Here is a 15,644-nt window from a genome sequence, read left to right as displayed (position 1 = left end):
CCTAACGCTGCAGATAACAGACAGAGAAAGGCACAGAACACAGTTGCATGTACAGTGTAGCCATGGGTCTGGTGAATATAGCCTACCGAATGCAGATGGCTACAAGCTCACGCTTGGCCTGGTCTAGCCTAGAAGCTTATGTTTCTAAGAATGCACGTAGCGCTCCAGAATCTTTGGTAGCAACCCCTCGGTAAAACAAACGTGTTTGTCAGAGAGAAAAAAAAAACTGATCATAAAATGTATCGTAAAAAGGAACGATGGTGTTGTAGAAATGTAGCGGAGTAAAAGTACAGATAATTGCTGTAAAATGTAACGAAGTAAAAGTCAAAAGTATGCACTATAAATTTTACTTAAGTAAAGTACAAATACGTGGAAAATTTACTTAAGTACAGTAACGAAGTATTTGTACTTCGTTACATTCCACCACTGTATATATATATATATATACACACACACACACACATCATGAGGGGTTATGGTTCAATAGATTGCAGTAACTAAGCAAGGCAGTATGTTTTTTGTCTACTTTTGAGGTTCACCACCATATATAAAATCACAATAAGAATATTACTAGGCCCTATTTTATGCAATGGGATTTTACTTACTGTACATCCAGCATCATACCACTCAACACAAGACAAACTGATCCCATGTCTGTCACAAGTCTTTGCATGTAAACTATTTATACTTGACAATTGATACAATATCACAAAAGACAATTTGTTCAAGTGTATCAGTACTTTAGACTAAGCTGACAGGTTTAAAACCCCATTTCCAAAAAAGTTCCCTGTTGTACAAGATTTTGACAGCACAATAACTTTAAAAAGCAACCAGAAAACAAATTTAAGGCATTGATGGGGAAGAAGGATGGTTCACGGTAAGCATTTTGTTGCTCTGATTGGTTAGGTCTATCCAATTGAGGGCAGTGGCATTTTCCCTCCTGTATAGGTTGAAACACACCCCATAATCACGTCCAAATGGAGCAGTATCAGACTCAAATTCTTACTAGAATTGAGTATTATGACGTCAGGTCAGGTCTACACTTTTCGTAGAACATTACGCTAAAGTCAGATTCATTCAAGTATCTGCATTGGTTCAATAATGTGGTGGGTCCACCAGACCAGGGAACATTGGCTGTGTAACAAAAATATGAACACCTTACAAGGGTTAATGCCAGCAACAGGTCTCTAAAAACCTTGGTGTATGTTTATCATTGTTGCTTCACTTCTTTTACAGTTTTTGACTCACCAGAAAAGCTCATGCTAAACACTACACACAATTTTCTACCTAACACACAAAAATCTAACAGGAAGTAACTTGATTTCGTTTTTCAAACACAACCCATCAAAATGCCACACTAAATCAGAAGTGCTTCACACTCTCTCTTCACATGTGTAAACACTCATTACTTTACTGAACACCATCCAATCATTGCCTTGTCTATGAATAGATATAGGTATAGACCCTTTCAATCTGTTCCTAAAGGCTTTCCAGTTGAAATGTTCAGAACCAATGCAGATACTTTGAAAGGAAAATTACTGTAATCGGACTTTAGCTTAATGTTCTACAATAAGTTGACTTATGTCAAACTTGTCTTTTTTACTCTATTTTTGTTTGTCCCCAAGTTACCATTAGCTCAATAAATGTTTCTGTGCCTCCAGAAATACCTTAGGAACGCTTAGGAATGTTTGTTTCTGCAGTTGAAAGGGTCTATAGGCCTATGAATACATACACGACCACCCCCCCCCCCCACACACACACACACACACAAACACACACATACATATACATACACACACACACACACACACATACACACACACTTTTCTTTGGAAAAAGCAAAGTAATTTGATAGTAGTCAGTCATTGCCGTCTAAGGCAAAATCAGCATTTTCAAAACTCCATGTACATCTGGTGGTCATTGTATTTTGCTTTGTTTTTTTCTTGTTGGCTGTAAAATACTGTATTCGCAACAGCAAATTTGGGAAAAATCACTATTTTTGGTTTCAATATTGCTTGCATTTTTAATGTGTTCAACTTCTCTCTGTAGATAACTTTCACTCTTGTATGGAAATACACATATAAAGCCCATGAAAGACAGAAGAGGTTTAGGTTTTTAGCAACAGTGTACATGATGTATCTAAAATGTCATATTATGACAAAAGTGTTTATAATGTGAGGTGAATGTTTGCTTTAAATACATGTTTATGACATTTTGAATGTTGTGTGTCATTTTGCTGGAGATTTGAGACATTTTGCAGCAATTGTGGGTTTTGTGTGTGAAGATAGACATAGAATTTTGAAAATGTGTGTAAACAGTTGTAAAAAACTGTAAATCAATATAGCCATAACAATTTGTTAAAAATACTTATTTCTGTAAAAATACTTAAACATGTTACTTAGCTCAATTCCCAATGATTTAGACATGATTTTATGGTTCATACTGGCCATTTACCCGTGTGAGATCAGATTTATGATGATCGTTATTGTTTTTTGTGAGAAAATGAGCTAATTCCATTATAAAAAAAGGTAAAAAAAATAGAAACAAGATTTTTTTTTATCATTATTGATGCTTATTTCTTAGAACTTAATCAGAACAGGTGTAAGTGCTTGAAATGTATAACGTTGTAACTTTGTGTGGGAATAGCATGTGCAGAAAGACAACATTCCTGCACACAGACACCTACACTCAGACAGACATAGGCTACAGACGCACAGACACACACACAGACACCCACATACAGGAAGACACAGTTACAAAGCACAGTTATTACACTCAGGTCCAGACCCAATCTCCTCCTATGTAATAGTTATGTGTGTGTGCACACACACACACATGTGCAGTCATTGAAAATACGTTTATTTTTGTGTTCTTCACAGGAAATGAGCCAAGGCCAATGAGTTTGAGTTAGGAAATAATAAATATTGTAACGTCGGCGTACAAGACATTGTTAGCGGCTGGCTGGCATGCTGGGATACGGGAGCGAACATTTGGGGTTTATGTCTGTATTTCTCCTTAGTTTTTAGTGTAATGTTAGCGTCTTTATTATAACATGGTTCCCTTTTAGTTCTCCCTCGTGTGTGGGGGGCTGCGTCCACCCCTGTATGTGTAGCGTGTGTGTGTAGGCTACTTGACATGCCCCGTGTGCATTGTGTTATGCTCTCGTATACAGATAATGAACCTTCTGATTGGAGAACTATGTGTGTCGCTACAATATCGTTACAATATCATATGTTATCTTTAGGCAAGCATTGAAAACGGGTCCCACAGAGCAGAACATAAGGGTTGGGTTACATTAAAAATGAACACACACACACACACACACACATATATATATATATATATATATATATATATATATATATAGCCTATATTGTCTGTTTCAACAATTGATGCGTTGTCTTTGCACTACTCTCAATTAAATATAGGCTTTACATGACCTGCTAATCATAGCAGTCTGTTTTTAATTACATTTTGCATCCCAACTTTTTCGTGAAATGGGGGTGTACATAGCCTTCAAAAGGCCTAAATCCTGGATTGCCCAGGATTAGACCAAAATCAAATAAAGAAAAATAAACAAAAAGAAATATCATCTTATGGTCCCCGACCTACATTTCCTATGAGTTGTTGTTATTGTTGTGTTTATGCTTCCATGACAAGACCACATGAGCCATTTGACCAATGGGTGCATTCTGGAACGCTTTATGGTAAAGCCTACTGCGCAAGTGTCCGTCCATAATAGTCTATATGGCTACTGGCCACTCTATTCCACATCTGGACGGTCTACTATGGAACGTAAATGGAATGACGGTAACAAGATCGGATGGAAGCCTTTACGCGAGCCCCAACATGACGGATGACCAAAGCACGGACACCGCGGACCCTGGGGTGGAACCCGGGATGCGCAGCGAGGAGGAGCGTTTTCGAACTTTCCAAAACTGGCCAACCAATGCACCGGTAACCCCGGCTGACCTGGCAAGAGCCGGCTTTTACTTTCTTGGGGTCGGGGACCAGGTGCAATGTTTTTGTTGTGAGGGAATACTGAGATACTGGGTTCACGGAGACAGTGCGTTGGAAGAACATAAGAGGCACTTTCCGACTTGTGATTTCGTGCTAAACAGAAATGTTGGCAATATACGGCGATATCCCGTACCGGGGTCTCCTGACGACGTGGATGGACAACTCTTGAGTCAACTTCAGAGGATGACGGTGGATGATCAAGGAGTTGGTGGACAGTCAGTTTACCCGGAGATGGAGTCGGAGGATTCTCGACTGACCACGTATCACAACTGGCCCACGGGAGCGTCTGTCCAACCTGATGCTCTTGCCAGGGCAGGTTTTTTCTATACCGGTACGTAATCAATAATTGTTTTTTTGTCCTTCCATTTTGTTTGAAATGAAATATCTCTCTTTAATTGTTTAATCATAGCCTATTTAGGCTACCAACTTTTTGCAACTGAATCCGCCCCGCGGTGATATATGCTACCTGTGATATGGTCACAAAAAAGTAAACGATTTAAATAATTGACACAACCAAACTGTTATAAGTGTCCCTGTCAATAAACATTTGAGTGAAAATGTCCTTTTCACAAAAACACGCAATGAAACGGATCGCTAAAGGATGTTCCTCTTTGTGTGTAGGATCACGCGACTATAGTCACGCTGACACTGATGCGCGCAGAGAAAAAACTAGACAGGGCGAGACTGTTGCGGTGCTATTGAAGCTCTCTCTCTGAACTAGCTGTTTTCCATTAAGCCGGAATGTTATTTTCAAAGAATGAACATCAGAGATTTACTTCTCTTTGGACTGACCAGTTTTTTTGTCAGACATGTCAGAAAGAGAGACTGCGTGAGAAGATGTAGGCTATATCTGATCATGCGGTAAGAACAGTGGACACCCTGCACTTTGCCCTCTGTTTAGTGTCAGTGTTGGGTCAGCAACATGATTAGTTTTGTCTTATTTGACCCTACTCAGTTGACTTTACCCCCTTCTGCATGTTCCTATTTGTGTGAAATTCACACTGTGGACGAGAAAGAGAGGGAGAGGATGAAAAAGTGGTAAACAAGAAATGTATTCCTCTCAGGCCATGGGGACAATGTCAAGTGCTTCTTTTGTGATGGGGGCCTCAGAAACTGGGAGCCTGGAGATGACCCATGGCAAGAACATGCCAAATGGTTTCCACGGTAAGAAATGTGAATGCCTATATAAACAGTGATGTATTTAAATAATACCTTAATTAATACAGAGCTCTGTCTAATGCTCTGAAATTTATCCACAAATGACTCCAGGTGTGAGTTTCTGGTTCAAACAAGAGGGCGTGAATATGTCAGCAACATCCAGGAGTCCTATTTCCACATGGGCGAGACAGTGGTGAGCATAATGGTCTGGCAAGGAAAGGAAAAAAAAGATTTCTTTAAATGTATCCGTTTTTACACTGAGTCTGTTAATGCTTAAATTGTCTATACTGTTTTCAGCCACAAATCTCTTAATAATCCCTGAGTTCATGGACATCCGATGGTTATTTTCAAATAATTAAGGGTTTATGATTCAAATTTTAGGGCCAGTAGACTAAAATATATTTTTAATGGAGATTTCTGAAAACAGCTTCTAGTTTTGGGCTAGACATAATCCATGTACGCGAAAATGGCACATAGTGTTATGCACCGGTATGTGTATGTGACTTTAACAACGCATCCTATCCAAACTTTTCTTCCAGGGTGGTTCCCAGCCTCCTACTAGCAGAGACATAACCCCTGGGAGTGGTAAGTGAACAGACTAATTCATATACCAGAGGGTCAAAATAATAATCTGTTGTTGGTGATGGTGCAAAAAACAGCACTAGAAAACATGGTTGCTACTGTAAGCCGCTATGCATGTGTTGACAAAACTGCATATAAATTTAGTCACATTTGTTCTGTAAATATATTGTCAACTTTTTGATATTCGTTAGTGAAACCCTTTGCAGACTACTGTCTCCTACAGTGCCGCTCATCAGATCAACAGTTAGGGAGAGTTTATGAACAATACTAGCACTGCAAAGTAGATATTGGCCTCCCACCCAAGTGCCTCTCTCTCCTGGGCAGTTGAGTTAGAATTCACGCGGCAACTTTTGTGGCGCCCCTCTGTGTCGTAACAGCATACCTGTTTTATGAAGTTAGCACATCAAATAGCATACAATTATTCTTTATATCTGAAAACATCTTGCCTCGCATCTAAAAGCGCAATGCCTCTTTGAAAACAGCAGAGATCACTGATATTACACAGTTACCATGTTACACTGAGTTGACACTTTCAAGATTCAAGATTTAAGAGAGATTTATTTGTCCCATACACTTATAATAGCATACAACTAGCAGTGAAATGTACACCTGGTCACTTCCTTGAGCAATCTTACCATGTACACATTTGCTCGAAGCCATTTACATCGCAGAAATGCATTTCTCAAGAAATCAGCCCCTGGGGCAGGCCTAGCGCCATATAGAAGCACCATGGCTCCCTCCCTGACCCCCGTCCCTCTCTGTGTGTCACCCGTGGCCTTGCGGCAGATGTGGTGGGGGGTCAGGGGTCGTCTCCAGCCCTGCTGTCCCCCGTGGTGCAGACGGTGTTGGGAATGGGCTTCCAGGCGTCGCTGGTGGAGAGCCTGGTGCAGACGCGCTACCTGCTGACTGGCCGCCACTACACCTCCGTGTCTGACCTGGTCGCCGACATCCTGCAGGCCGAGGAAGAAGACCGGCTACGGGGCGAGCAGACCACAGGTGGGGGGGTGGGGGAGTGGGGTTGTGTTACCATAGTTACAAGGAAAAAGTGTAGTTGCGCACTCAAACTACCGATGCGATAATTTCCTTTTTGGTGCTCTGTGCGACACATTGGTCTGATGAAGGAGATTGCTGCATCGGAAGATTGAGTGTGCAACAACACTTTTTTGTTTATTTGAAGTCTTCAATGAGTAAGCCAGCACCTCAGCAAGGTGTAGATTTACCCTTTGATTAGTTACCACTGAGTTACATACATACATACAGACAGTACTTATCCCAGAGAGGGGTATCGGAGGTACGTGCGTCATTGAACTAACAATCCCCCCGTGGGTAACTGGGCTGCTGGTTTGTTCCTTGTAGAGCCGGTGGAGAGACAGGGCAACAGTGGCGGTGGGAGGAGAGCGCAGGTCACAGCCAGGGCCAAAGGTCACATACCTCATGCTAATGCTAATGCTGCTTCTGCTTTGGGCCCGCAAATGCCCGTGGTGTGGTTTGGTATGCAACTTTGGCATTGGGGCCTGTCTGTGTGTTAAATGTGTGTTTGTGTGTGTGTGTGTGTGACATGTTTTCATGTGTGTAGTAGTGTGTGTGTGTGACATGTTTTCATGTGTGTAGTGTGTGTTCGTGTGTGTATAAACCATGCATGTGTAAAATATGTGTCCAGAGTATGTGCATGCTTTTGAAGATTGTGTATTCGTAAACTAAATACTCAAAAAGAGTGTGAACTTTGTGTGAACTGTGTTTTTGGGTGTAAGATAACACAAATGTACATGTGGCAAGTCTACACACGCCATTCTGTAGGTGTTTTGGAGAATGGGTCAGGTAATGGTTAGAAGACAGTGTCACTTCCTGTGCTTGTACCTGTGAACTTGTGAGAGTTTCAGAAATTCTTCCCTCTGGCCATGGATTTGCATTAGTGTTTGTGTGTGCTTGATTTAACGGTTTGCATTCTCACTCTGCTTGTTGTGTAGGTTTGTGTGCTTTCTAAGTAGTCACAATGCTTTCTGAGCTCATATGAGTTCCTCTGTGTCTTGATTCTGTGATGTGTGTGTGTGTCATGCATCTCTGAGTGTCTTCCTGTGTGGTGTGTGTACTGTGTGACTGCAAACACGTGTGTTCCTTGGCATTGTCTTCTGCATATATTCACACTTGTGTTTCTCTACTTCTGCACCTGTGTGTGTGTGTTGCAGCTCTAGGCGACCTGAGCGCGGAGGAGCAGCTGCGTCAGCTCCAGGAGGAGCGCACCTGTAAGGTGTGCATGGACAAAGCGGTGTCCATCGTGTTCATCCCGTGCGGTCACCTGGTGGTCTGCACAGACTGTGCCGCCAGCCTGAGACACTGCCCCATCTGCCGAGCGGTCATCCGTGGCAGTGTGCGCGCCTTCATGTCATGAGTGATCAGAAAAGAAAAAAACACACACACACCAACACCAGTCTCTCTCTCACACACATACACAGGTCATACACATGCATATACAGTACATACAGAGCAGTGTGTGTGTGTGTGTGTATGTTTGAGAGACAGCAAGCTTTGATAGCAGCACACTCACACGTCGTACGTGTGTGCTTGTGTGAGCCTACACGTTCCAACGAACCCAGAGTTTGCAGCATAACAAGCTAAAAATAATAGCGTTAGGAGGCGACAGAGAGCTTCCACACGTCCTTGATGAGGTGATAATCAGTATTAGTTTTATTTCATTTGGTGCATATAACACAAACATGTGTCTGATGTTGGCCACATCCACACCCATACTGAGCTACTAGAACACTGTGTGGGATCTGAATAGCAGGTCTCGCCGAGGGCAGAATATTAAACAGTGAAGACATGTAAGCCTGCATACATGTCCCACATTGCCTTGCAGGGACTGTACTGGGGTGGTCTTGGGTGAATAACGGGGAAGTTCTTTATCTTCACACTTGAGGATGGATTTAATGGGTTCAGTTTCCTGGTAAGAAATCTCTTAAGATGTTTTATATTGTAAAGCTGGATTTTTTTTTTACCAAAACAAGCCCAAACCCTTCTTCCCCACACACACTCAAACAGATGTGTCTTATATGATGGTAGAAATGACAATCCTTTACTATTTTGTTGTACTCATGGGATTTAAAGTCATAATAAAGAGAGCATTTGCAAGAAAAAACTCTGGCTCGTTCTTTTGTCGCAGGCCTTTCACTGAGATCATGTCCATAGGTCGTACAGCAAAGCTGATTGCATGTGAAACCTGCTACTACATCAACAGCCACAGGGCTACCAGGCCTCCTCTCTGACTGAAAAAAAAAACAAAATCTATTCAGCAAAGCCTCCTCCGGAGCTCAGGTTGGCTTGCTTTTCTCCTCCTGGGTAAATTCAGACAAGGTCAACAGTGCGCACACACACACACACACACACACACAGAGCCTAATCCCTTGCACAAATACTAGGCGAACGGAGACGGCTGATGGAAAGTACACTTTTTATTAACAAACGTCTATTTACACTCTGAACACCGAACACATCCACTGACAGACGGCGATCACGTTACCGGCCGTCGAGCACCGGCACACTGCCAAGAGGGACAATGGAAGACATGTTATTGGAGACGTGAGGTGGAGGGGCAGGATGAATCTATTTGTTTTTGAGCTTTTCTTTCATACAAGTATATGAGTGGTTGATCCATCACGGATTTATAAAACAGTGTATTGGTGTGTATGACTTATCGTATACATGCAAAGGCTAACTGAAGATGCACAAGGAGTTACAGCAGATCAAAGCACACAGTACACAGTAATTCATGGCTAAGGTTAAAAACAAAACAAAAGCAATGGATGAAAAACAGGCTTGCAATGTGTGTGGTATTTGTAGCAACAGAAGACGGTCTGGACTGCACTGAAGCTAACTGAGCATTAGAGGGCAGTAGTGATACATTTGAACAGCAGAGGGCTGCCATCATGAGCAAATACAGAATACTGATCAAGTCACCTGTTCAACTTCTTCCAGTCTGAACTGAAACAAGTAAAACACTTGCACTTAGATATAGTGTCAGAAGTCTATTGCTATGCCAACTGGAGTTACACAGAAAAACAAAAGTTCCATAAGGAAACCATCTAGACACTCCTTAATGTCGACCCACTGTAACATGTCACTCATTCTTTGCCACTGTATCAACTTTTCCCAAGTCTTCTCAATGTGAACCTTCTTGCTATAAACATGAATGCATAAACAGGATACATCTTTCCAGAACACTTTTGAGATCATTGTTCATAGAGAGATACTGGTGACATGTTGTCAGTTTGTCTCTGTATAACGTGAAAAGGTAAAATCAAAACAAAGACTAGAGAATTACAAATTACCACAGTGCACAAAGGCTAAAGATGAGGCTCTTTCTCTCTCTTTTTTAAAATGTATTGATTAAAGATAACATTACAATGTATCATTTTTAAAAAATGTATTGCATCCTCCATTTCATTGGGAGGGTAAAAAATTAAATACTGATAACTTCATGGATATATTCACAGTATACAACACTGACAAAAATTAAAATGAAGACTGAAATCGGACAAACGAACGGTCTTAGTGATTTGCAGCGTAGAACAGCATTTAAATACTTTTTTTTGTCAACAGCTGCAGTTTTTTTTCTTCTTCTTTCTTTTAAAAAAAGTCTTTCTTTTAAAATCCAAGAGGAATTCTCACTCCCCAATCCCAATTTTCCCTTATTTTGTTCTATTCTTAGAGGGAAGCCACGGGAGGGTTGCTTGCTTTGTTTTGGAGCCCCCACCCTCCACCCCCCTTTCCTGCTGGGCTTATGTGTGTGTGTGTGTGTGTGTGTGTGTGTGCTTGTGTGCGTGTCGTGCGCAGATCCTGTGCGTAGGTAAACACACTTCAATGGAACGCAACACAACTCATCCAGTGTTTAACTTCAGAAAAGAAAAGCAAACAAGACCCTCACTGTGTATGTGTGTGTGTGTGTGTGTGTGTGTGTGTGTGTGTGTGTGTGTGTGTGTGTGTGTGTGTGTGGTTATGTTTGTGCACTGGTATTTGGGTGCGTGTACGTGTGAGAGAGAATTTGTGAGTGTAGATATGATTGTACGTATGTATGTGTGTATACATTGCACAGGTCAAGCTATCAGTCGCTAACACTTTAGACGACGACTACGGCAGATTGGCTGCTACAATTTCAATACCACGTTAGAAAAAAACTAAACAAAAAAAAAACACCACACACATACGTACAAAAACACTATTGTGTCAAACAATTGAGAGGGGAGTTTTCCAGCTGCTTTTGTGTGTGATCCACGGAATGAGTTTGGTCCCTAGTTACATAGTTTCGCCCTGACAGAACCCCCCCCCCCACCCCACCCCACCCACGGTCATCATTCCCCAATCCCCCTGACAGCAGAGCATGAGAAGCATGGTAATTACTGGACAGCGCACCGCAGAGCGGCGCGTTTGAGATAGCAAGAAGCAGAGAGACGATCAGATCCGACCCCATCAGATCAGGTCCGATAACATCAGAGGGAGGAAGTGGCGGAGTCGGTGGCCTGGCATGTGGGGCGGCGGAGGCCCAGGGAGGGAGAGAGGAGAGTCTGGACTCCAGAGCCTCCATCGCCCACCCGTCCATCCCAGCGCAGACCTTCACTTACGTAGACCTGCAACACAGAGACAGAGGACAATGCAAGAGTGGCTTATGAAGTAGACTACGAGTCTAAATGACAGATAACATGTATATATTATACATTGCATGTATATATTAGATACACACACAAATACACACACACACACACACACACACACACACACACACAGGGAGGGTCTTGTTAGCTTTTCTTTTTTGAAGTTAAACACTGAATGAGGTGTATCGGCTTCCTTTGAAGTGTTAGTAGTTCCCTGAAAAGCCATAGGCCTGCTTATCTCTCTGCCTCTCTCCTTGTTCACCTGGTCTTGCACACTAAACAGGGCTACCTGTGGTACTACTACCTGGTGTCCTGACAGAACCTGACCTGAGGTAGAACCTGTATACAGAACCAATAGAACCAATAGAACTGGATGCTGTCCCAGAGTCAACAGCTAACAGGATACTGTCATTCTCCCAACCCTGTAGGGATGAATTAGCAGTGTTGCCACAGTTACCTTGAAAATGTAATCTGATTACTGACTACTCCTTTAAAAAGTAACTTAGTTACTTTACTGATTACTTGATTTTAAAAGTAACTAAGTTAGATTACAAGTTACTTTATTAGTTACTTTTGGCAGCTGCCGACAACACCCTCACGCCTCAACATAAAAATGATAACCGGTTTTGCCAATACTCACTATACTGGAAGTGCATTTTAACAGTAATGTCAACAATGTATAGCAGACATCCCAACCTAACCTACTTAGATACTGAAATTCAGATGTTTGTTCAATAATGTCTAGTCAGTACACCAAATAAGGAAGGCCTATTGATAGAAATTGTGATAGTAAAATATGTAGATTTTGGTAGTTTGGCCTTTTCATGTAGCCTTGGCAACTAGCCATCTAGTATAGGCCTGAGTAATATGCAAATGAAATTACACTTGTTAAACTCACCTCAACAAGTCTTTTGCAATCATTTAACCCGCCGTGAGCAATGCTAAAGTCACAAAGAAACAGTGCAGTGTGCAAGACTATCATAATGTTTTACTCTTATGAGACAAATGGGTACACTTTTGTGTAGTCTGATGTGAAATGGGTCTTAAATGTTCCTTTTTGAGGGGCACTGACTCTGCCATGACGCTCCTGTTCCTAGATACACTGACTGAACTGATTAATTAAGTTCGGGAGAAAAGAGATATAAGCCCACCTACACTGAAAACTGATTGGTTGATTTAGCAAAACAGACCAGGATGCTCTCTGTCTTGGATGCGCTTCAAGCACACACGCACCACTCCTCTCTCTCTCCCTCTCCGTTGTGTGTGCGTTAAACTCGGATGTACACGCGATTTGAAGTCCGGTCTGGCTTCGGTCTTGTTCGCTCTAGGTTCCGGGAGATTTTATGTAATTTGCGGGCGTCAGGAAGCCGCTATCAATATGTGGGAGACTCCCAAAACTTCGGGAGACTTGGGATGTCTAGCTAGACAGCACTTTGTCGCCAGCACAGAATGTACAATGTACCTTAATGTTGTCATGTTTAGCTGACACAAACTCAAAATAATGACTGTATAGATAAAATGTGCATCTCTCTCCTCCCTCCATTGTTGTTTACGTTTGTGTCGCTGGTGGTTTTACACTTGAGTTGTCCTCATGCTGAAAACGTGAGCATAGCCTACATGACGTTAATCCCCGAGACAGGAAGAAAGCAAAGAATATATCTATTTACTAAGGAAAATGACAAAAATAGTAATGCACAGTGACTTAGATAAGTAACTTTAATCTGATTACTGGTTTGTAAATAGTAGCGCGTTAGATTACTCGTTACCAAAAAAGTGGTCAAAATAGACTACTAAGTAACGCGTTACTGGCATCACTGTGAATTAGTGACCCCTACACACACACACACACACACACACACACACACACACACACACACACACACACACACACACACACACACACACACAGTGTGCAACACCTGCTGGGTGTGCAAATTCCTGGGGTGCACATCAGTGAAGACCTCTCCTGGACCACCAACACTGCATCACTGGCGAAGAGAGCTCAGTCAGCCTGTACTTCCCAAGAGGAAACTCAGGCGCAGCAAGTGCTCCACCAGCCATCATGACCACATTCTACCGAGGCACCATCGAGAGCATCCTCTCCAGCTGTATCGCTGTGTGGGGCCGGAAGCTGCACTGAATACAACAGGAAAGCCCTGCAGCGCATAGTGAACACAGCTGGAAGGATTATTGGTGCTTCACTCCCCTCCCTGAAGGACATTTACACCACCCACCTCACCCGCAAGGCGACCAAAATTGTGAGTGATGCAAGTCACCCCTGCCACAATCTGTTTGATCTACTGCCCTCTGGGAAGAGGGTACAGAAGCCTGCGCCCCCGCACTACCAGACTCACCAACAGCTTCATACACCAAGCCGTGGGATGCTGAACTCTCTCCCTCCTCTCCCCCTCCACCCCTCAGCTACATAACATCCTGGACATTGGACCCAAAAATGGCCGCCTGCACTACTCCACTTGCACACTTGCACACTTGTACACTTTACAACTGGTGTTGTCCTGAAACACAACACTTCTGCTGCTCTTACATAACTTGCACCACTATGCCACTTTCTTCTTACTTAGGTCAAACAGAACTACCCAAGCCATTTATTGGCCTGAATTTGCACTAGTATTTTTATTGACTGTCTATGCACAATTTCAACCACATTTTGCTGCTCTTATTTTTTCATTATTATATGTGCCCTCTTATTTACTTATTTACTTACTTTTTTGTTTACTTGAATGTTATGTTTGTCTGTGGACCTAAATTGGTAAAATATGTCTTGTCTTCACCGTGGGATAGTGAGAAACGTAATTTCGATCTCTTTGTATGTCTGGAACATGTGAAGAAATTGACAACTGACAAACTGACTTTGACTTTGACTTTGATAATCCCTCCTCCATCATGGCGTTGCTGCACTACGAGACGAGAGGCTAGACGGGAGTGAGAGACAGACAAGGACATCTCATTTGGGGCCCGCCTGATTAAACTGTCAAGTCGAATGTCCCGGGGCGTCCCCATCTAATATATTCACTTGCAGACACACACACACACACACACACACACACACACACACACACAGAGGAACGCAGAAATTAAAAGCCCACTTCTGCTCCTTCTTATTACCATTCCTGCATAATTTAGGGGCCTAACTCAAACGAAGTCCGAAGTCACACTCTCAGGGAGGGATCCATTCACCGCTGTGTTCCACAGACGGCCAGAGAGAGAAAAACCCTCCACCACAAGGACTCGCAGGACACAGCATGTTAGAGAGGAGCAGCGCGACAAAGCCCAACTAGTACTCATTATAATGGACCTGTGTGTGTGTGTGTGTGTGTGTGTGTGTGTGTGTGTGTGTGTGTGTGTGTGTGTGTGTGTGTGTGTTTGTGTGTGTGGACAGGGGGTTGGGTGGGGACAGAGAATGTTTGAGAGGTATACAGTAGTATACTAACTGTGAACTAGCAGTCATTATCCTGGACCTGTGTGTGTGTGTGTGTGTGTGTGTGTGTGTGTGTGTGTGTGTGTGTGTGTTTGTGTTTGTGTAGTGGGAGAGAGGCAACACTGCATACTTGTGTATACTGACTGCTAGTAGTCATTACCTTAAACATATGTATGTGTGTGTGTGTGTGTGTGTGTGTGTTAGGGAGTGGGGGTGGGAGGCTGTATGTGAAATATGTGACAACGGAAAGGAGTGGCAGAGCCCAAACCGCACTTGATTACGATGATCTGAGATAAAGGCTGCCTGTGGCGCTCGTGAAAATTCCACACTCGCAGCCAAAACACAACAACCTCTCCTCCTCCGTTCCACACAATCCTGGGAGGTCACCGCATCAGCTCACGGGGAGTCTGCCTTTCTGGAAACATCTCCCGACTACAGGGAAGCGTCTCTTCCTTTGCTTGTATACTGTGGTATCCTAAACAACAACTTCTTCTTATGAATCTCTCGGAGACGGCCTGCTCCCCTCAGCTAATTGGTGGGTGGCTGTTTGTGTCCAGTTCAGATCTAAGAGTTGGGACGGGCAGCTCAACAGGTCAGAGCATAACAAACACTGACAATGCAGCAAGGGCATTCCCAGCAACTCCCATCATGCCCCATTACAGAGAGTAGCTGGAAAATAATCATAATAAAAAATAACAACTCCTTTCCACTCACAAGGGGTTGGATTACCACATAAAGTGTCAAAACCCATTAAACACTAATGGCGTCCATTTCCACATTTACTCCCAATATTTTCCATG

The 15,644-nt window shown here is 42.8% G+C and overlaps 2 protein-coding genes across 5 annotated transcripts in view; one reads left to right on the top strand and one right to left on the bottom strand.

Annotated features, from left to right (window-relative positions):
* The first annotated feature begins 3,706 nt into the window (after positions 1 to 3,706).
* On the top strand, positions 3,707 to 9,001 carry birc7 (baculoviral IAP repeat containing 7). Of its 3 annotated transcripts, none has more exons than XM_048242357.1 (7): positions 3,707 to 4,351; positions 5,085 to 5,184; positions 5,290 to 5,371; positions 5,718 to 5,763; positions 6,547 to 6,756; positions 7,117 to 7,251; positions 7,947 to 9,001. In XM_048242357.1, exons 1-7 carry the CDS (start codon positions 3,748 to 3,750, stop codon positions 8,147 to 8,149), a joined length of 1,380 nt encoding a protein of 459 aa, XP_048098314.1. In that variant the 5' UTR covers positions 3,707 to 3,747; the 3' UTR covers positions 8,150 to 9,001. The 3 variants fall into 3 exon arrangements, with proteins under 3 accessions (XP_048098314.1, XP_048098315.1, XP_048098316.1); XM_048242358.1 differs by having other exon boundaries at positions 7,117 to 7,182; positions 7,947 to 9,000; XM_048242359.1 differs by lacking the exon at positions 7,117 to 7,251 and having other exon boundaries at positions 7,947 to 9,000.
* A 2,104-nt stretch (positions 9,002 to 11,105) lies between these two features.
* nkain4 (sodium/potassium transporting ATPase interacting 4) overlaps positions 11,106 to 15,644 on the bottom strand; it is a 70,367-nt gene continuing 65,828 nt past the window's right edge. For both annotated transcript variants that reach the window (XM_048240175.1, XM_048240173.1), the window contains one exon: positions 11,106 to 11,381. In XM_048240175.1, the coding sequence (XP_048096132.1) occupies positions 11,368 to 11,381 (14 nt within the window). In that variant the 3' untranslated portion in view covers positions 11,106 to 11,367. The remainder of the gene's footprint in view (positions 11,382 to 15,644) is intronic.

Source organism: Alosa alosa, chromosome 4 (assembly GCF_017589495.1).
Source record: "Alosa alosa isolate M-15738 ecotype Scorff River chromosome 4, AALO_Geno_1.1, whole genome shotgun sequence".
Taxonomy (NCBI): domain Eukaryota; kingdom Metazoa; phylum Chordata; class Actinopteri; order Clupeiformes; family Clupeidae; genus Alosa; species Alosa alosa.
The sequence above is the reverse complement of the archived record's forward strand: the minus strand, read 5'-3'. Positions and strand labels throughout refer to the sequence as shown.